Source organism: Haliotis cracherodii, unplaced genomic scaffold (assembly GCF_022045235.1).
Source record: "Haliotis cracherodii isolate W230 unplaced genomic scaffold, xgHalCrac1.p SCAF_4, whole genome shotgun sequence".
In the NCBI taxonomy this organism is placed as follows: domain Eukaryota; kingdom Metazoa; phylum Mollusca; class Gastropoda; order Lepetellida; family Haliotidae; genus Haliotis; species Haliotis cracherodii.
Genome location: NW_027266297.1, coordinates 13,604,465 through 13,628,556, shown reverse-complemented (window position 1 = coordinate 13,628,556; position 24,092 = coordinate 13,604,465). Strand labels below are relative to the sequence as shown.

Genomic DNA, 24,092 nt, shown 5'->3' with positions numbered 1-24,092 from the left:
AGCTGATACTGTGATATAACTAAAATACTGTTCACGGCATTATACCCAACTGACCAGACCGGGCTTTAGTACAAACAGGCCCTCATCACATGGCTGCCATCATTAAGCTGACATATTGCTGAGTTGGGTAAACAACAAACAAGACACATGTCATGAAATTATTTGTTTTGAAAGTTGGTGTAATTATTTGATACACAATATACATGATGCAACATAAAATAAGTTTAGGTTAGAAATTCGAAAACATTAATCATTTTTAATGCATTGTACATATTGGAATGAATCAAGACATATTGTTAACAGACAAAAATACAGTTTTATCAAAAGTTAGATGAGTGTAGATCTATATCCATTTTTCACATGTCATGTCATGACTGTTGAGTAAGAATTAGTGCCAAATGAATACAAGTAATATAGTTTCAGAACATGAAGTTATTTTAGTATAATTGTTATTTTTTATTAATGTTTTATTATTATCATGTTTAACCTTTCTATTTTTGGATAAAAAAAATAATAGTCTTGGCTCTCAAGCACCACCCGCATCAAAATAAAGTCTGCCCCACGTTTTATTTTTATTTCCATTTTTTTTTAAATATAAAAAGTCTAATACTTAAACACAATGCAAAAAAAAATAAGGAAAATGGAAACAAAAACAAAACGTGCAATGAACTTTATGATGATGTGGGCAGTGCCTGAGAACCAAGACTATTACGTTTTTTAGCCTTTACAGTTACAAACATTTATCAGAATTGATTTCATTTTGGATAGGTATTCTTAAAGAAGGTTGATTAAATTAACATAAAGCATAAGAAATATATCATTTGTGTTCAAGCTCAAAGTAATTATTGTTGTAGTTGATGTCATTGTTATTAACAAGTCATGACTTGAACATTTTTGGGTTTTTTCATGTTAAAGGATTGGGCTAACAACCTTGCCTCCAGAGAGTCAATTGAACAGTCAGTCCTGTATGGCTATTACAGTAAGTGATATATGCTGTTGTAGCGGTTGCTGCAAATTGTGGTGGGTAATAATGCTGATGCAGCAAAAAGCAATTAAGAATTTGTAATCATATAAGAGTAAAGATATTTTGTTAATATTATTATCCCCCTGGCATATAATTTTGGGGAATATAGTCATCATCTGGTCTGTCCGTCCATGTTTCGTTTCCAGAGCATTACTTGAAAGCCATAATAGATATTTCATCCAAACTTGGTACATGTATTAACAAGGGGCTGAAGTGGTGTCTTTTGCTATTGTGGGGCCCGTGGCGGATTTGTCATAGTGTGATGACTCTAGTATATGATGTTAAAATGTTATGTTTGGTTCCTGTCACCATTAGGACATCCAGTTTCATTCAAATCCTATCTGGGTCACAGGCGGCCCAGTCATCGAAGGCGCTGCAATTCGCTATGCAGAGTTGCTCCCCGTAGGCTTGCCAGGAACCTATGATTGTTGGTTCAAATTCTGGTTTGTCCCAATTATGTTTCTAGGTTTGTCAGCACCATACTCGTGCTTGTGGATTTCACGGAAGTGGTAAATGTCTGAGACCTGCATCATTACGAGCTTTCCTCCCACATTAAGCTGACGCGCCGTGATATAACTGGAATACTGTTCAAAGCAGCATCAGAACCAATTCATTCACTCCATTACTCAAATCTTTGACTTGCCAATCAGCATCGAGGCTTCTAAATGCTCAGTACAAGTGAGCAAAGCATTAAGAGGCTCTGAGCCAAGCCAAGCAATTTAGATTTTAGGCTCATTACTTTCCCAAAGTGTTATTCATAGAATCACTTTATAAAAGTAGCCATGAATACATTAGGTGAGCAGCCTGCTGTCTATACTTGATTTCATTTTGGGAATCTCATTCATTTTCAGCTCTGTATGCCCTGGTGACGTTCTGTCTGTTCATCTTGCTACCCTTCTTCTATTTCTTCTATGAGGAGAAGGATGAGGGTTCCCCTTCATCATGCAAGAGCGTAAGTCTTTTGCTGCAAACTTACAGTCAGGATGCATGATTTCAGGTTTCGGGGCGGTGGGTAGCCCAATGGTTATAGCGTTTGCTTGTCACACCGAAGACACGGGTTCGATTCCCCACATGGATACAATGTGTGAAGCCCATTTCTGGTGTCACCCACCGTGATATTGCTGGAATATTTGCTGAAAGCAGCGAAAAACCATCCTTACTCCCTCCCTTTCAGATTTTCCCAACTGGGATTCACCATGACTACCACACAGTAATTTTGCATCTGATTCAGTTTGGGAATCGGGGACTATGGCAAATTAGTGAAATGTTAATATTTATTTTGTTCATATCTATCTTTGATATATGCTGAGCACTGAACACTTTTGTAATCTGTGCCAAATACTTTTGAGTCTAGTAGGATTAACTTCAGCTATTTTGATGTTGCTATAAGATTAGCTTAGCTTACTAAACAGAACAGAATGTTACTTCAGACTTTGGACTCGTGGCTAACATCACAAACTGCTTTGGGAATTTTGATTAGGAATAAGGCTTGTTATGCGAGGAAATGATATGGATTGTGAGTCTGAGACTTGGTTCATTGCCTGTCATCCAAACCCAACAGCTTGAGACGTTGCTCATAACGTCAATCACTGGTTTGTCTTGTCCTTACTTGATTATTTACAGGCTGCCATCATGAAGCTGAAATAATGCTGAGTGGGGAGTTAATTAATATTAAAAGAATGTGACGTAGCGGGTTCATTGTCAAAATCAATATGTTTCAAAGAGTGTCATATCTGCAGAATTCCTACATGAGGAAAACACTTGTGTGTTGCATGTGAAACATTAGTAATACCTAAATTGATGGAATTAGCTTTCCTCCCAAAATATTTGTCTCCTTCTCCGATAACCAATTCCCACAATCACTCAAATCTACTAAATATGTTTTGGTGACTTTTCAGTGTCTTTGATGATTGAATATATCTCTTAATGTGGCTTTTTATAGTTTTCTTGTATCATATTTTGTGTCACATCGTGACAACATGTATCATACAGGCCTTACAAACAATGTTACATATTGTGTATCACATCGTGACAACATGTATCATACAGGCCTTACAAACAATGTTACATATTGTGTATCACATCGTGACAACATGTATCATACAGGCCTTACAAACAATGTTACATATTGTGTATCACATCACAACAATGTGTATCAGTACAGGCCTAACAGACCCGTGAAGATCTGGAATAGACTTGTGTATTCAGAGATGCTCATGTGAATAGACTTGTGTATTCAGAGATGCTTATGTGAATAGACTTGTGTATTCAGAGATGCTTATGTGAATAGACTTGTGTATTCAGAGATGCTTTTGTGAATAGACTTGTGTATTCAGAGATGCTTATGTGAATAGACTTGTGTATTCAGAGATGCTTATGTGAATAGACTTGTGTATTCAGAGATGCTTTTGTGAATAGACTTATGTATTCAGAGATGCTTATGTGAATAGACTTGTGTATTCAGAGATGCTTATGTGAATATACTTGTGTATTCAGAGATGCTTATGTGAATAGACTTGTGTATTCAGAGATGCTTATGTGAATAGACTTGTGTATTCAGAGATGCTTTTGTGAATAGACTTGTGTATTCAGAGATGCTTATGTGAATAGACTTGTGTATTCAGAGATGCTTATGTGAATAGACTTATGTATTCAGAGATGCTTATGTGAATAGACTTGTGTATTCAGAGATCCTTATGTGAATAGACTTGTGCATTCAGAGATGCTTATGTGAATAGACTTGTGTATTGAGGGATGCTTATGTGAATAGACTTGTGTATTCAGAGATGCTGTACTGCTCTGAAGTACCTAATCGTGTTCATCCTGGTTGTGGCTGCTCTCATGTTGATTGGGTGGGTATATGTTTGTGTGTTGTCATTTATGGGTTGAAGTGAAAGTACCAATTAGCATCCATTCAACTAGAGCAAGATAGAGCAGGATCCATCTGTAAACAAACAAGTTATACTGCTTGTAAATTCAATTCAGTTAAGCGGCGTTGAGCAAGGCTCAGCAAGGCAAGAAAAGCAGCTTCAAGAATAGATATTACATGAGAATAGTTGAACAGAATTGTATATTGCTTACTAATTGCACTCATATCTTCTGATAAAGACACATTGAATGACTGATTTTCATGGTTAAATGAGTAAAGTTGTTTTCATGACTCAATTAGTGTGCTTTATAAGACAGTACTGCTTTTCTTCTTTATAATACTATTTTCCTGCTGTATTTCAGTGCTTTTGTCCCCACCAAGGGCGCACCCAATGCTAACTCTACAGAGTGGAAGCAGATAGAGGCTCTGTTCAAGGACCTGGCCAGCAATGGTAAGTTCACTTGTCTGTTTCGTGTATAGCATTGCATAGTTCCAACCTTATGTCAGAAATAGAAAGCACATTGTCTTGAGCATATGTTTCATCAATATGGGCATTAGGATGTTAGTAATACGTGTACAGGGATAATTTTAGGAGCGGCCCTTGTGCTTTTAGCCCCTAAATTTGAGAACAGGCCCTCATTATAGAGGGGCATTTTAACATGGTGTTGTACAGGCCATATCCTGTAGGATATTTGAAATGTTCAGGTAACAGGCCCATGTCAGATAATTCCAAGAGGAACCCTGGTAATACAGAATGTACTTTATGCATGTTATATGGCATTCAAAAAAAAAAGATTTTTCATCCAGTCAAGAGTATAATGATGACTCCCTCAATAGAATCCGACCTTGGCAATGTCGTACACGTCCATTTTATGCATAGGTGGGTGTTTCCCATATATACTCACAATCCTCACGTCGATTACCTATACCTTTTCTCCCAATACTGATTGTCATATCTCTCACAGTTATGGATGCTATCATTTGGCCATAGTGTTTATCTGGGTTGCCCAGTTACATCTATGGGGAACAACTCACTGGGCTCTTCCCTTTCAAAAATAACATTGTCAAGCATATGTCATCAGTTTGCAAGCGCATGTTCGAATCACTAGAAATGACGTCATGATAGAAAAATGTTTTATCGTGAAATAAACCACCCTTCGTTCTTCATTGGTGTTTGTGGTTTATTGTGTAGCTATCTTATATAAACTGATACACACTAGTTTTTGTAGAATTTCCCCAGTTCTGTTTACAGTACCGTATTCGACGTAATAAGCATACAGGGCGCTCTCAAATTAGAAATAGTGGGTGCTTATTAGAATATTATTTTGAGTTGAAAGATCGTAAATTTTGTGGTTTATACTAACAGCCTGAAATGTTTACATACGACAGATATATTTTTCAAGAATTTAATTGCCCATAATTAAGGGTGCATTATAACACACAAATAAATAAGTGTTGTATACATTGATAAATCAGAAGGGGTGCTGATTGGGATTGTTCACTAGCCAATATATTACCAAATATCGCCCTGGGTGTTTATTAGAGCGGGGCGCTTATTATGTCGAATATGGTAATCATGGTAATCGAATCTGGTAGTCTTATGTCTAAGGTGACATGCACTTCACTGATAACAGGGCCCATAAAGAGTACATGGCTTTAATAATGTTAATCATTTGTTTAACACAGAAGAATTCAAAACAGACAAAAGAATGGTTTTCCCAATCTGCCTGCCTCAGGCACTCAGTTTAAAATCCTAAGTAATCCCTGAAATATATGCATACATCAAACCCTGGCCTACTGTATAGAGATCATTTCTTTGGCTTTGTGGCTAGTAATCAATCTGCATCTTCTAGATATTCAGTGGCATCTTTAGTGTAGACTTGACTCCATGACTCACTGTGATCGGAATGTGTGTATTGACAGGGATGGAAGATTCACTGTCCTTCGTCATCAGTGTGCTGAGCCTGCTGGGGATGATGGCTTTCATCATGTATACGGTATGTGGAAAGAAATCACAAGATTGTTAAGTCAAGGTCATGAGAACCATCAAATGTATGTCCTGTTGGCTCCCTTGGGGCATTTGTAGAATTGGTGCACAACAGTCAATGCTTGTCATAAGAGGTGACTTTATGGATTGGTCAGGTGATCAGGCTCAGTTGATGTCATGCCATTCTTGTTGATGACATGGATTGTTACTCATAATATCAGTCCCTGGATTGTCTGGTCCAGACTTCATTATTTAATGGCCGCTGTCATATAGCTGGAATATTGCTGAGTGCAGCCCTGGAGAGCAAAAAACACGCACATAGTATCCAGATATCCATAGTTTGAGAGAGGCAGAGTTGGCTTCTTTTTGATCTTTCATGCTACTGCAGGGTTTTAAGCGATGCAGAAATGTTGAGAATGGAATCAGAAAAATAATGTACTGCATCCCAAAAGATGCACAATAATATTCATTGTACCTGCAGCACATCAAGAGCAGTTAATAGTGTCTGTCATTTAACCCATTAGTCATGATCACTGTCCACATGATCATTGTTTCATTCCAGGCTCTAAAGTAGTTATGAAAACATACAGTACATGACACCATTTCATTACTTTACAGGACCCTCATATTGCCTGCAAGGACCCTTATAATTAATTATTAGGTGTCCCTTGGTTCCCTACTTTAGTATGTCCAGGTAAAACCTTGCTACTGTTCCCTGTGCAGAGCTCCATCCCTTGGTCGAGGCAGGCTTTGCTGATCATGGGTCATATCCCAGATACTCCACCCAAATTTTAAACTGATATGATTGAAACTTCGTTTGTGAAAGTGATACCTGATATGCATTATTCTAAAGACTTCATGCTCATTTAACAAATCTGAGAAAATATTTCATTTTGTCGCTTATCATGCTTATAAAGGTCTTTATTTTGTTGTCTCAAATGTTCTGTGAGGGCACTTGTCCTAGAGATTTTGATTCTTTGAACTGATGCAAATGCAGAGATAATTAAATTTACTTGTATTTTTCCAATTTTCAGGCGTATGGTATGTCGGCCCTGCCTATTGACCTCATCAAGGGCCGTCTGAGCGCCAGGAAGGAAAAAATGGAAGTGCGTGGTCAGAGAGAGGAAAGGGTAGAGAGGGCAGAGAGACGACAGGCTATCAAGGACAAGGTAAACACAGCGACATGGCTGTATTTGTACTGGACAAGGTAATCACAGTGACACAGCTGTATTTGTACTGGCCAAGGTAATCACAGCCACAAAGCTGTATTTGTACTGGACAAGGTAATCACAGCCACACAGCTGTATTTGTACTGGACAAGGTAATCACAGCCACACAGCTGTATTTGTACTGGCCAAGGTAATCACAGCCACACAGCTGTATTTGTACTGGACAAGGTAATCACAGCCACACAACTGTATTTGTACTGGCCAAGGTAATCACAGTGACACAGCTGTATTTGTACTGGACAAGGTAATCACAGCCACATAGCTGTATTTGTACTGGCCAAGGTAATCACAGCCACACAGCTGTATTTTTACTGGACAAGGTAATCACAGCTACACAGCTGTATTTGTACTGGCCAAGGTAATCACAGTGACACAGCTGTATTTGTACTGGACAAGGTAATCACAGCCACATAGCTGTATTTGTACTGGCCAAGGTAATCACAGTGACACAGCTGTATTTGTACTGGACAAGGTAATCACAGCGACACAGCTGTATTTGTACTGGCCAAGGTAATCACAGCGACACAACTGTATTTGTACTGGACAAGGTAATCACAGCCACACAGCTGTATTTGTACTGGACAAGGTAATCACAGCCACACAGCTGTATTTGTATTGGCCAAGGTAATCACAGCCACACAGCTGTATTTGTACTGGACAAGGTAATCACAGCCACAAAGCTGTATTTGTACTGGACAAGGTAATCACAGTGACACAGCTGTATTTGTACTGGCCAAGGTAATCACAGCCACACAGCTGTATTTGTACTGGCCAAGGTAATCACAGCCACACAGCTGTATTTGTACTGGCCAAGGTAATCACAGTGACACAGCTGTATTTGTACTGGCCAAGGTAATCACAGTGACACAGCTGTATTTGTACGGGCGAAGGTAATCACAGCCACAAAGCTGTATTTGTATTGGCCAAGGTAATCACAGCCACACAGCTGTATTTGTACTGGCCAAGGTAATCACAGTGACACAGCTGTATTTGTAGTGGCCGAGGTAATCACAGCCACACAGCTGTATTTGTACTGGCCAAGGTAATCACAGCGACACAGCTGTATTTGTACTGGCCAAGGTAATCACAGCCACACAGCTGTATTTGTACTGGCCAAGGTAATCACAGTGACACAGCTGTATTTGTACTGGACAAGGTAATCACAGCCACACAGCTGTATTTGTACTGGCCAAGGTAATCACAGCCACACAGCTGTATTTGTACTGGCCGAAGTAATCACAGCCACACAGCTGTATTTGTACTGGCCAAGGTAATCACAGTGACACAGCTGTATTTGTAGTGGCCAAGGTAATCACAGCCACACAGCTGTATTTGTACTGGCCAAGGTAATCACAGCCACACAGCTGTATTTGTACTGGACAAGGTAATCACAGCGACATGGCTGTATTTGTACTGGACAAGGTAATCACAGTGACACAGCTGTATTTGTACTGGACAAGGTAATCACAGCCACACAGCTGTATTTGTACTGGACAAGGTAATCACAGCCACACAGCTGTATTTGTACTGGACAAGGTAATCACAGCCACACAGCTGTATTTGTACTGGACAAGGTAATCACAGCCACATAGCTGTATTTGTACTGGCCAAGGTAATCACAGCCACACAGCTGTATTTGTAGTGGCCGAGGTAATCACAGCCACACAGCTGTATTTGTACTGGCCAAGGTAATCACAGTGACACAGCTGTATTTGTACTGGCCAAGGTAATCACAGCCACACAGCTGTATTTGTACTGGCCAAGGTAATCACAGCCACACAGCTGTATTTGTACTGGACAAGGTAATCACAGCCACACAGCTGTATTTGTACTGGACAAGGTAATCACAGTGACACAGCTGTATTTGTACTGGCCAAGGTAATCACAGCCACACAACTGTATTTGTACTGGCCAAGGTAATCACAGCCACAAAGCTGTATTTGTACTGGCCAAGGTAATCACAGTGACACAGCTGTATTTGTACTGGTCTAGGTAATCACAGCCACACAGCTGTATTTGTACTGGCCAAGGTAATCACAGCCACACAGCTGTATTTGTACTGGACAAGGTAGTCACAGTGACACAGCTGTATTTGTACCGGCCAAGGTAATCACAGCCACACAGCTGTATTTGTACTGGCCAAGGTAATCACAGTGACACAGCTGTATTTGTACTGGCCAAGGTAATCACAGCCACAAAGCTGTATTTGTACTGGCCAAGGTAATCACAGCCACAAAGCTGTATTTGTACTGGCCAAGGTAATCACAGCCACACAGCTGTATTTGTACTGGCCAAGGTAATCACAGTGCCACAGCTGTATTTGTACTGGCCAAGGTAATCACAGCCACACAGCTGTATTTGTACTGGCCGAGGTAATCACAGCCACATAGCTGTATTTGTACTGGACAAGGTAATCACAGTGACACAGCTGTATTTGTACTGGACAAGGTAATCACAGTGACATAGCTGTATTTGTACTGGCCAAGGTAATCACAGCCACACAGCTGTATTTGTACTGGCCGAGGTAATCACAGTGACATAGCTGTATTTGTACTGGACAAGGTAATCACAGCCACACAGCTGTATTTGTACTGGACAAGGTAATCACAGTGACATAGCTGTATTTGTACTGGCCAAGGTAATCACAGCCACACAGCTGTATTTGTACTGGCCGAAGTAATCACAGCCACATAGCTGTATTTGTACTGGACAAGGTAATCACAGTGACACAGCTGTATTTGTACTGGACAAGGTAATCACAGTGACATAGCTGTATTTGTACTGGCCAAGGTAATCACAGCCACACAGCTGTATTTGTAGTGGCCGAGGTAATCACAGCCACATAGCTGGACAAGGTAATCACAGTGACACAGCTGTATTTGTACTGGACAAGGTAATCACAGCCAAACAGCTGAATTTGTACTGGCCAAGGTAATCACAGTGACACAGCTGTATTTGTACTGGCCAAGGTAATCACAGCCACACAGCTGTATTTGTACTGGACAAGGTAATCACAGCCACACAGCTGTATTTGTACTGGACAAGGTAATCACAGCCACACAGCTGTATTTGTACTGGCCAAGGTAGTCACAGTGACACAGCTGTATTTGTACTGGACAAGGTAATCACAGTGACACAGCTGTATTTGTACTGTCCAAGGTTATAGCAAGAGCACCACATTCAGAAACTCTAACAGGAAACCAACTGGCTCATCCTTACACTTAATAGAATCTGTATTCTAGCATGCTTGATAGTGCAACCTTACTATCATCACATACATTGCATCATGACAAGGTGTGTCATTACATCCCCTTATTGTGCACTGTGTCATTCTGTTGGTCCACATGGTCCAGACAAATAAGACATAAACACAAATTTGCCTGGGTCGATCTATTTACAAGTCCAGGGGAATCAGAAATCTTTGTCCAAGGGGTTCCATACTGACAGCACATGGTATTCTTCACTTGATTTCCAAGAATCGTATTGATGTCTTATCATTGCACAATCTCATTAAAATCAGACTTTATGTCTTGCTACCGCAAAACAAAGATCTGAAGACCATTCGGGGTCACGTCAGAATGACCTTTCATCCGACCTATAAGTGTGTCGCTTACTAGATTATGAAAGTGACATTCGGAATGTGATTTCTAATCATGCAATCTCGAAAACTTTACCATACCGAACGATAGTTACGGGTTTGACGCCTGAAACCATACAATCTAGACCATCTATTAGCCATTCCAGAATATTTTTTTGTTCAGTTTTCAAATTTTTAATCAAGAATTTGTCAAAATATCAAGATAGGATTCCACATTTTGTTTCTGGTAAAATTCTGCATGTACTTGTTATTCAGATTCTACATTACCCAGAAACCTCATGCATGGTGACTTGGTTGATAGTGTGTTGTGGATCGTTGCTCACAGTGTCAATCACTGGATTGATTGTCTGGTCCTGATTCTACAATTTACAGGCCACTGTTATATAACTGAAATGTTGCTGAGTGCACTGTAAGCAATAACCAAACAAATACCAGTAAGTACCAGTTTCCAGGATGACCTTGAGCCATGTGTCTCAGGGCCGTCCCAGGGGTGTCATGCGGAAAATATTTATGGATGAAATTTTGTTCCAGTATTCAAGTCGCAAAAGGTTTGGCAACCGTGACCAACAAAATACTGATGAGCAGGATCGTTTGATGGAAAGACAGCTGCGCCACCTGGAAGCCAATGATAGAAGCTGTATACGGAAATGTCTGCTGGTGCTACGTCCGTTTGAGATGCTCTTTGGCTTTTTGTTTCTCCTTGTGGCCTTGCTCATCTTCATCTCACTCTTGCTGACCAAGTAGGTTTTAATCGTAATGGACACATGCTTTATTCATAATAGACACAAGTGTTACTCATAATGGACACATGCTTTATTCATAATAGACACAAGTGTTACTCATAATGGACACATGCTTTATTTATAATAGACACAAGTGTTACGCATAATAGACACAAGTGTTACTCGTAATGGACACATGCTTTATTCATAATAGACACAAGTGTTACTCATAATGGACACATGCTTTATTTATAATAGACACAAGTGTTACGCATAATAGACACAAGTGTTACTCGTAATGGACACATGCTTTATTCATAATAGACACAAGTGTTACTCGTAATGGACACATGCTTTATTCATAATAGACACAAGTGTTACTCATAATGGACACATGCTTTATTCATAATGGACACAAGTGTTACTCATAATGGAGACAAGTGTTACTCATAATGGACACATGCTTTATTCATAATAGACACAAGTGTTACTCGTAATGGACACATGCTTTATTCATAATGGACACAAGTGTTACGCATAATAGACACAAGTGTTACTCATAATGCACACATGCTTTATTCATAATAGATACAAGTGTTACTCATAATGGACACATGCTTTATTCATAATAGATACAAGTGTTACGCATAATAGACACAAGTGTTACTCATAATGGACACATGCTTTATTCATAATAGATACAAGTGTTACTCATAATGGACACATGCTTTATTCATAATAGATACAAGTGTTACGCATAATAGACACAAGTGTTACTCATAATGGACACATGCTTTATTCATAATAGATACAAGTGTTACTCATAATGGACACATGCTTTATTCATAATAGATACAAGTGTTACTCATAATAGACACAAGTGTTACTCATAATGGACACAAGTGTTACTCATAATGGAAACAAGTGTTACTCATAATGGACACAAGTGTTACTCATAATGGAAACAAGGTTTATTCATAATAGATACAAGTGGTACTCATAATGGACACAAGTGTTACTCATAATGGAAACAAGGTTTATTCATAATAGATACAAGTGTTACTCATAATAGATACAAGTGTTACTCATAATGGACACATGCTTTATTCATAATAGATACAAGTGTTACGCATAATAGACACAAGTGTTACTCATAATGGACACATGCTTTATTCATAATAGATACAAGTGTTACTCATAATGGACACATGCTTTATTCATAATAGATACAAGTGTTACGCATAATAGACACAAGTGTTACTCATAATGGACACATGCTTTATTCATAATAGATACAAGTGTTACTCATAATGGACACATGCTTTATTCATAATAGATACAAGTGTTACTCATAATAGACACAAGTGTTACTCATAATGGACACAAGTGTTACTCATAATGGACACAAGTGTTACTCATAATGGAAACAAGTGTTACTCATAATGGACACAAGTGTTACTCATAATGGAAACAAGGTTTATTCATAATAGATACAAGTGTTACTCATAATGGACACAAGTGTTACTCATAATGGAAACAAGGTTTATTCATAATAGACACAAGTGTTACTCAAAATGGACACATGCTTTATTCATAATAGATACAAGTGTTACTCATAATGGACACAAGTGGTACTCATAATGGACACAAGTGTTACTCATAATGGACACAAGTGTTACTCATAATGGAAACAAGGTTTATTCATAATAGACACAAGTGTTACTCAAAATGGACACATGCTTTATTCATAATAGATACAAGTGTTACTCATAATGGACACATGCTTTATTCATAATAGATACAAGTGTTACTCATAATGGACACAAGTGGTACTCATAATGGACACAAGTGTTACTCATAATGGACACAAGTGTTACTCATAATGGACACAAGTGTTACTTATAATGGAAACAAGGTTTATTCATAATAGATACAAGTGTTACTCATAATGGACACAAGTGTTACTCATAATGGAAACAAGGTTTATTCATAATAGATACAAGTGTTACTCATAATGGACACAAGTGTTACTCATAATGGAAACAAGGTTTATTCATAATAGATACAAGTGTTACTCATAATGGACACAAGTGTTACTCATAATGGACACAAGTGTTACTCATAATGGAAACAAGGTTTATTCATAATAGATACAAGTGTTACTCATAATGGACACATGCTTTATTCATAATAGATACAAGTGTTACGCATAATAGACACAAGTGTTACTCAAAATGGACACATGCTTTATTCATAATAGATACAAGTGTTACGCATAATAGATACAAGTGTTACTCATAATGGACACAAGTGGTACTCATAATGGACACAAGTGTTACTCATAATGGACACAAGTGTTACTCATAATGGACACAAGTGTTACTCATAATGGAAACAAGGTTTATTCATAATAGACACAAGTGTTACTCAAAATGGACACATGCTTTATTCATAATAGATACAAGTGTTACTCATAATGGACACATGCTTTATTCATAATAGATACAAGTGTTACTCATAATGGACACAAGTGGTACTCATAATGGACACAAGTGTTACTCATAATGGACACAAGTGTTACTCATAATGGACACAAGTGTTACTCATAATGGAAACAAGGTTTATTCATAATAGATACAAGTGTTACTCATAATGGACACAAGTGTTACTCATAATGGAAACAAGGTTTATTCATAATAGATACAAGTGTTACTCATAATAGATACAAGTGTTACTCATAATGGACACAAGTGTTACTCATAATGGAAACAAGGTTTATTCATAATAGATACAAGTGTTACTCATAATGGACACAAGTGTTACTCATAATGGAAACAAGGTTTATTCATAATAGACACAAGTGTTACTCATAATGGACACAAGTGTTACTCATAATGGAAACAAGGTTTATTCATAATAGATACAAGTGTTACTCATAATAGACACAAGTGTTACTCATAATGGAAACAAGGTTTATTCATAATAGATACAAGTGTTACTCATAATGGACACAAGTGTTACTCATAATGGACACAAGTGTTACTCATAATGGAAACAAGGTTTATTCATAATAGATACAAGTGTTACTCATAATAGATACAAGTGTTACTCATAATGGAAACAAGGTTTATTCATAATAGATACAAGTGTTACTCATAATAGATACAAGTGTTACTCATAATGGAAACAAGGTTTATTCATAATAGATACAAGTGTTACTCATAATAGATACAAGTGTTACTCATAATGGAAACAAGGTTTATTCATAATAGATACAAGTGTTACTCATAATGGACACAAGTGTTACTCATAATGGACACAAGTGTTACTCATAATGGAAACAAGGTTTATTCATAATAGATACAAGTGTTACTCATAATGGACACATGCTTTATTCATAATAGATACAAGTGTTACGCATAATAGACACAAGTGTTACTCAAAATGGACACATGCTTTATTCATAATAGATACAAGTGTTACGCATAATAGATACAAGTGTTACTCATAATGGACACATGCTTTATTCATAATAGATACAAGTGTTACTCATAATGGACACAAGTGGTACTCATAATGGACACATGCTTTATTCATAATAGATACAAGTGTTACTCATAATGGACACAAGTGTTACTCATAATGGACACATGCTTTATTCATAATAGATACAAGTGTTACTCATAATGCACACATGCTTTATTCATAATAGATACAAGTGGTACTCATAATGGACACATGCTTTATTCATAATAGATACAAGTGGTACTCATAATGGACACAAGTGGTACTCATAATGGACACAAGTGTTACTCATAATGGAAACAAGGTTTATTCATAATAGATACAAGTGGTACTCATAATGGACACAAGTGGTACTCATAATGGACACAAGTGTTACTCATAATGGAAACAAGGTTTATTCATAATAGATACAAGTGTTACTCATAATGGACACATGCTTTATTCATAATAGATACAAGTGTTACGCATAATAGACACAAGTGTTACTCAAAATGGACACATGCTTTATTCATAATAGATACAAGTGTTACTCATAATGGACACATGCTTTATTCATAATAGATACAAGTGTTACTCATAATGGACACAAGTGGTACTCATAATGGACACATGCTTTATTCATAATAGATACAAGTGTTACTCATAATGGACACAAGTGGTACTCATAATGGACACATGCTTTATTCATAATAGATACAAGTGTTACTCATAATGCACACATGCTTTATTCATAATAGATACAAGTGGTACTCATAATGGACACATGCTTTATTCATAATAGACACAAGTGTTACTCATAATGGACACAAGTGTTACTCATAATGGAAACAAGGTTTATTCATAATAGATACAAGTGTTACTCATAATGGACACATGCTTTATTCATAATAGATACAAGTGGTACTCATAATGGACACATGCTTTATTCATAATAGATACAAGTGTTACTCATAATGGACACATGCTTTATTCATAATAGATACAAGTGTTACTCATAATGGACACATGCTTTATTCATAATAGATACAAGTGTTACTCATAATGGACACAAGTGGTACTCATAATGGACACATGCTTTATTCATAATAGATACAAGTGTTACTCATAATGGACACATGCTTTATTCATAATAGATACAAGTGTTACTCATAATGGACACAAGTGGTACTCATAATGGACACAAGTGTTACTCATAATGGAAACAAGGTTTATTCATAATAGATACAAGTGTTACTCATAATGGACACAAGTGTTACTCGTAATGGACACATGCTTTATTCATAATAGACACAAGTGTTACTCATAATAGACACAAGTTTTACTCGTAATGGACACAAGTTTTACTCGTAATGGACACATGCTTTATTCATAATAGACACAAGTGTTACTCATAATAGACACAAGTTTTACTCGTAATGGACACAAGTTTTACTCGTAATGGACACATGCTTTATTCATAATAGACACAAGTGTTACTCACACTGTGTCTTACCCACAGACGTTAAAAGATTGTAATTGTTACCCTGCCTGGCACTCAGTGATATAGGCATAAAACAAGGATTGGTTGGAATCAGATAATGTGTCCGAGTGGGGTATTCATGTTTAACTGCAGCATGGTGTCTCAGTGGGCTAGCTCTATTAAACCGTCCGGACTAGTACAAGCAGCCACACACAAGTGCATGTATGTCACTATTTAAGTGCCGTAATCTTGAATGTGATATTTAACCTATTTCAAATCACATCACCTCTTATTTGTTGGCTACAACTTTCACTATGCACAGCATTCAGCTCAGTTTGATTGTACCTGGTGAGCAGCAATGCCTTGGTGCTTGGTGCTATTTCGTAAGGGGCACATATGTATTAATCAATGACCAATGTTCTTTACAGTATTGACAAAGCTATGCACAGTAAAGGGTACAAGATCGGTTACGCCCTGGCTCAGAGGAAGCTGCCTAACCCCATAGACATCGTGCTGGTCTTCTGTCAGATGGTACGTACTTCACAGTCAGACTTCAGACCTTAGAATTCCAGTTACCTTAAGCATCAATACGTCCGTGATAGATGACGTCACCAACACTAGCTGTTGTTATTCTGCAGGTGTTCCCTCTGGACTACATCTTGATGTCTGGCATCATCATGTACTTCGTCTTCTGCTCCATGTCCGGCATCCGCAACATCGGCGTCTGGTTCCTGTGGATCAGGGTCAGCATTTCCTCCTTCATATTCCCTATATGTGAAGAAAGATCACTCAGAAGCAGCGCCATTAAATTACAGTAGTTTATTTAAGACTGAATTACTATAGAGCTGAAGTAAAGAGCATCTATCTTTAAATGTAATGTGAGTTGATTCCCTTTTATTGAAGTAGATATGTTTGTGTCTCAAAAGAAACAAATTCTTTTAATTGGAAGCAAAATGTAAATATGTGGAGAAAGATATAACATTGCGTATTTGCCTCATGTTTTTTTGGTATGTTTAGCAAAAGGGTGATTAAGACAAGAAATTATATTGGCCTTATGAGGGTCAAACTGTACCTGAACTACACATTCCTAAGGTGTTGCCAATAATCGAGCATGTCTTGGTGTATCAGATGTACAAGATCCGTCCCCGTCGCACACGCCCCCAGGGGCTGCTGATGCTGTGCATGATACTGATGTTCATCGTGTTGGCCATCAACATCATCGTGTACGAACTCACGCCACAATACTCCACCTTTGGCAGCCAGAAATATGTGAGTCCGTTTTTTGTTACTCACACGGTGAGATTCTCCATTAGAGAAGTCCACCCTGGAATTGAATTGGTTCACAGTAACCTGTGCTTGTCAGTGTTGATTGGATGTATCGTTACTCATGATATGAAAAAATAAATTCTGATCCAGTCTCGACAGCTTTTAATGTAGCTGAAATAATGTTAAGTGCAGCATTGAACAAATCTTGAGTGCGACTTTAAACCCTAGTTCACCTCACCTCACCTTTCAGTCATTAACTTTTCCATTTGTTTGTATCAAAAGATACCTTATCTAACAGACATGTGAGTAATCATTCAGATCCCTGTGGGGATTCCTGGTTAGAATGGTCCACAGCAACCTATCCTGATCATAAGAGGCTACCAAATGGACCTGGGCCCTGTTCCTCAAAGCAATCTTAGCGCTACGATGATCGTAAACCTATGTTAAAGTATGGGACTTACGATCACCTTAGTGCTAAGATCGCTTTGAGGAGATGGGCCCTGGTGGTCAGGCTCAGTGACTTGGTTGATTGTGTGTCCTCGTACCCTGACAGTGTGGATCAATGCTCACAATATCTATCACTGGATTATCTGGTCCATACTTGATGATTTACAGGATATAGCAGGAATATTGCTGAATGCAGTGTTAAAAAACAAACAAACAAATAATAATTTAGAATGACTCATGAATTACATAAAGCAATAATACCTGACAACCTCTGTTCTGTAATGTTGAATAATGCGAGTATTCTGTATTATGAGAAACAAAAGGTACTCATCTTACTATCACAATTCTGTTACAATAGCTATTCCACTGTTCCACTCTTTTTTCTAATTATTTCAATACTAAATTATCTTAAGAACAGTTTATACACAGTTAAATTGCATGGATATTAGACCCGTGAAGATCTCAGGTAGAATAGGTCTTCAGCAACCCATGCTTGTCGTAAAAGGCGACTATGCTTGTCGTAAGAGGCGACTATGCTTGTCGTAAGAGGCGACTATGCTTGTCGTAAGAGGCGACTAATGGGATCGGGTGGTCAGGCTCGCTGACTTGGTTGATGCCTGTCATTGGTCCCATTTGTGTGGATCAATGCTCACGACATTAATCACACGGCGTTAAACAAGAAACCAACCAACCAAGCATGGATATTATAGTTGACGTAACATCCAGAGGATGTCCTTAAAAGATTTAGCCCAGTCAGAGCTTAAGAGAAGGCATGGTGTCACCTCTGGTTTAGGAGTTGGCCTCCTGCATTCTTACCATCCCCTAGGCTGAAGACAATGAGTGATACGTTCTTGTAACAACCAGCTTTCTTGGAGTAAGATAGTTTCAATGATTAATATTTGAGGGGGTGTAAAGTGTGTAATGGTGCATTCATGTTTGAATAGACTTATTAATACTGCTTTCTGTTTAAAGGGCAACATGACTGGAGCATCAAACACGACATCTGCTCCATTGCATCAGTGCACAACGGAGGTGGCAGGTGAGTGTGATGGCTGATAGGGATGAGTGAGTGACTTTTGTTTATACAGTATTCCAGTTGTATCACATCGTGTCAGCTTGATGTGGGAGGAAAGCCCGAAAAGTGATGCAGGTCTTAAGACGTTTACCCCTTTATGTGAAACCTATGAGCAAGGGTATGATGCTGACGATGGCTCATAGAAAGAGCGTGTGACAAACAAGTAGTAGATAGTGTGAGCAACAATGTACATTTGCTCAGGTTGCAGTTTAGACTTTGACTTCACCCTCACCCTCATAGTAATATTCAGATATTTTGACCATCAAATCCCCTTTCTATTTGCCTCTTTCAACAAGCATAAAAATCTAGAGAATGATTCTGTCACCTTCGATTCAGAGAGTTGTAACATGACAGCATGTGCTTGTGGTTCTTCAGAGGACTGTGTGGTGACAAGGATGGCGCTGCTTCTGACGCGGTTCTTCTACAAGATGTGGTTCTTTGGCGCAGCCTACTACTGGGGCACCTGGGTCTTCCTTGGGGTCAGTATACACAGAGCAGTGCGCAATGCACAGTAACTATACTGAAACAAGAGTTTAAAGTAGCGCCTACCTGACTGTCCCAGACGGTCTAATTTGAAAAGTTGCACACACAATGGTCGAGGTACTATAGTTTTCACTTGGTTACCTAAGCATTCTAGTTTTAATTCAATGTAAAGGTTAAATTAACTGTAAACATTAAGCACATTATTTAGTCACTTCCACTTATGTTGATGTCAAGTTTCTGGTCTCATACGATTCTTATGTTAACCCTTTTGTTACTTTTGTTCGTTAATCTAGAAAATTCTGGACTGGCAACATTTTATCTGGTCTGGTAACATTGCAATTGTTGTCTGACTGAAACATTGCAGAATTTTAAACACTGTTGAAACACAATGAAAATGCATAATCAACTTGAACTCAAAGTCAGAAAAGATATGTTTTTGTGCTTGTCTCCAAACACATCAAATGAGGTTCAAAACCATATGACGACATGTGATGTTTGATCATCTCATGCCTGAGTATCCAGAACAACTTAAGTTGATTTTTTTGGCCGTTTTGCCAAAAATGACAAAATATCAAAGCGTTGCAGAATATGTGTATGCAACTGGATGTCATCACGTGTCTATCTCACATAGCGATGCATATCGCTGTTGTGTTTACGTACTATCAAGTCACATGACTCAAGCTGATGACATCATTGTGTCTGCGCTGCACCTCTAGACCCCTGATTATATTAAGTCCAGACAAGACGTGTTGTTGTTGCTCTTGTGGAGTTTGTGTACGACAAAACAATACAATCACGATACTTATTTTGTGCCATGTTTGCATTACAGTGGTGCAATCGATGCAATGTTAAAATACATTGTTAAAATAGTACTAAAAAAGTTCCAATTTAGAACAAAATAACCCAATAATCCCAATTTATCTGACAAGGGTACTCAGTTTTGAATCCTAGAAAATGCACTGTTCAATGACCATGCGAGAAATATATGAATCTGCAATGATTGTTTTATCTTTATCCAGATATATGTCCTTGGGTTCATAATTGCTGTGATAAAGAAAAGAAAGTCGTCAATTGATGGGGAAATTGACGAGGATGACTTTGATGAGAGTGACGATGAAGACCTTCTTCGCGGCTAGACACAATGCCTTTGGACTATGTCACAATTAGCTACATCTGATGTGAATAAAAATTACATCTTAAATATGCAGCAGGCATATTTTTTAAAAGAAAGGTACACAGTTTGGGACCTGTATCACTGCATATGTTTAGTATTAAATCAGTTTCTCAAAGTGATGAAAGAAATATTCAAGGAAAACATTTAGGTAATGTTTCCTTTCTGCAAAAAGAACATGAGCACAAGAACAAACTGGAATTCTGGTGTGTATTTATTTTCTGTAAATTTACTTCTATTTTGATTTCTTCTTTTATCTCATTAATTTGATTTGATGTAATTCATAACTCCAAATGATTAATACGTAAAGATAGTTACGATCTTTTATCACATGTAAATGACTATCAGATGGTTACCTTATTTATTAGATGTTTGCTTTGTCATTGGTGTTTCAGTTTAAGAGATTGCATGGCTGAAACAATTCCATAGCTTTATTCAATTGTAACTCACTTATTTAAGCTTAAAGAATTCCTGTTATTGGTATTTTGGAATCCGTTTTTTTCTGTGTTGCATGCGTAAAACTTGTTCAACTCATATGTTCATTACTCACTGAATGTTGGTCTTCGGCAACACAGGATTCTTGTAAAAGGCGACAACTGGATAGGATGGTCAGACACACTGACTTGGTTGATGCATTTCATCTTATCTCAATTCTATAGATCGATGCTTTTGATGTCAAACACTGGATTGTCTGGTCCAGATTGAACTATTTACAGACTGTCGTCTCATAGCTGGAATATTGCTGAGTGTGTATAAGCATCAAATAAACAAACAATACTCTCTTTATGAGAAAGTGTAATTTGTAAATGTGTAAATTTGTTTGTCCATGTATATAAATATTGATAGTGATATTGTACATAATGTGGAATACAGTCAAACACCATTATCGCAAAATATTTTATCTCGATTGCAGCGATGTTTTGAACCTATTCTCCAGCCCTAACCGCCTCACTATATAAATGGGTATATAAACTTGACAGCTTAACTCAAATTCGAGATAAGAATACAAAGCGCATCTCAAACCTTGGACTTGGTCCAAACTTTAATATAGAATCTTGTACCTTTATCTCAAAGTTTACATTTGCCACATGGATTAACCTGCTAAGCATTCACTATAATTTCATGGGCTAAACATGATTATTTTTCCTCGTTTAAGATCATGTGCTTGAAAAAAAGTGTTTTAAGGACTTGCTGGTCCCCATCTTTGTGCTATTACCATGTGCTTACTGTGGAATGTTTGTGAAGCACATGTACAAAGTTTATTCCTTTGAAAACATTTTTGTATTATTGTGGGAAGTACATATACTTTAAATCTTGAAATTAACGCGAGCGTGAATTAAATGCGAACAATGCGAGTGGTCTTGGCTCGCATTATTAAACATCGCATTTATATCAACAATAAGACATTTTGGATAGCAGAAATACCAACATAGACATACGCTGGAAACAAACAACTATGTATTCCACATCACTGTCTAATGAGCAGCACTTGTAACAAGTATATAAACAATGTCATTCAGACACTAATTACATTCTGTGAATTGTCACTACTGGGGTCAAGACAAGAGTTCTTCTCACTTACGACATCACTGATCACACCTCCAGACAGACACCAAGTCCAGACAGACACCACCCACGCAACACACTGTCTTTGTTCTTTGCGACTGAGTCACAGGCCGACATGAGCCAGCGCGCATGCATGTCCTGACAGAGGACATTTTATTTAGATAACATATCCACTGATGCTTGAGAGGAGGGGGGTGTTCATATTTAGTCGCATTTTGGGGGCCAGGGCCAGCGTTCACATTCTTTTGGAGACGCATTAATTTCACGATTTACAGTATTTCATTTTCACAAACAAAACTGACAGTGATTGAAACCAACTAGTACATATCAATGCTCTTAATGACCTGTTCCAGCAACCTTTTTCTGAAATATGCTGAAAACATGTACCACAAAATTCAGACTTAAGGATAAATATTTATGTATTCAAATCTGGAGTATTATTTGATAATGTAAATATGTCCTTATTTATATGTTTTTTATCACAAATAAATGATTACTAATACATTACATGTGTCAAATATATATACATGTGTCATACAGCTCTAACAAGACCATTTGCAATGAACTGAGCTTCATTGATCATGTTTGTTGTGTAAGGTAAATGTCACTTGAGCCTTGTCAGCAACATTTTGTAGAGCAGTTGTACATAGCAAGAAATATTGCAGGTTATACCCTGAAGTTTGTCTATGGTTATGTACTACTCAAAACAAGTTAAGGAACTCCTGATTCTTTCATTCACCGAGAGGTTAAAGCGTTCGCTCGTCACGCCAAAGACCCAGTTTCGATACCCGACATGGGTACAATGTGTGAGGCCCATTTCTGGTGTCCCCGAAAGCGACGAAAACCATTCTCACTCACTCACTCACTCATGTATGGCAGATTAACTGTACTAATATGAACGAATCAGGTGTTCTTTTGAGTAGTAATGATTTGAGGCTTGTCAGCTCAATCGTATTTGGACCATGGATTCTTTTTCATTTTTCTGGGTTTGTGTTATTGCTGTGATATAAACACATTAAGCCAGGCCAAACTAAATTTTTTGTTTTATAAAATTTTCTTGGTCAATGTACCCAAAGGCAAAATACAAAAATATGTTATCAGAGTTGATTTGAGAATAATTTCCCAAAAAAGTGTTTGAAATATAAGAGCACAAAATGTTGAAATAGCTTTTACTTCAATCAAACATCATTTTATTAAATATTTGTTTTACTTTCACAAAATTGTGGATAGGTTTGACAGTATTACACAAAAAACATTAGCCCTGCCTTTAAGGAAACTGAGTGGCTCAAACACCGGCACTTATCACAACAAACTCGAGCAGCAATAATTAGGGGCCATGATTGCTTATTGCTTTTTGTAGTGTATATTTCATATTCATTGATGATTTGAAATAAACATGCCACCACAAATATGACCAACACTGTTTTGTTCATTAGAAAGTCCATGCCAATTCATTCCCTAGTCGTTTGTAAAAGCAACCACTAAATCTGGTAATGCATATTTCATCAAGCCATCCATGTGGAAACATCCCAACTGCCCAGTGAAGATTCGGGGGTAGCAACCCATGCTTGCTGTAAAAGGCGACTGTGTTTGTCTTAAGAGGCGACTGACTGACTTGCTGACTTGGTTGATGCATGTCATCGATCCCAATTGCGTGGATCGATGCTCATG

General features: G+C 37.8%; 1 protein-coding gene across 1 annotated transcript in view; it reads left to right on the top strand.

Moving 5' to 3' along the window:
- The window catches only part of LOC139479066 (probable lysosomal cobalamin transporter), a 28,167-nt gene extending 4,337 nt beyond the window's left edge, over positions 1–23,830 (top strand). Inside the window, exons 3-15 of the mRNA XM_071261819.1 lie at positions 916–979; positions 1,876–1,976; positions 3,809–3,876; positions 4,256–4,344; positions 5,817–5,890; positions 6,915–7,049; positions 11,239–11,447; positions 16,842–16,944; positions 17,052–17,156; positions 17,542–17,682; positions 19,099–19,165; positions 19,577–19,680; positions 20,704–23,830. Coding sequence (XP_071117920.1) covers positions 916–979; positions 1,876–1,976; positions 3,809–3,876; positions 4,256–4,344; positions 5,817–5,890; positions 6,915–7,049; positions 11,239–11,447; positions 16,842–16,944; positions 17,052–17,156; positions 17,542–17,682; positions 19,099–19,165; positions 19,577–19,680; positions 20,704–20,820 — 1,377 coding nt within the window. The 3' untranslated portion in view covers positions 20,821–23,830. The remainder of the gene's footprint in view (positions 1–915; positions 980–1,875; positions 1,977–3,808; positions 3,877–4,255; positions 4,345–5,816; positions 5,891–6,914; positions 7,050–11,238; positions 11,448–16,841; positions 16,945–17,051; positions 17,157–17,541; positions 17,683–19,098; positions 19,166–19,576; positions 19,681–20,703) is intronic.
- Positions 23,831–24,092: the final 262 nt, after the last annotated feature.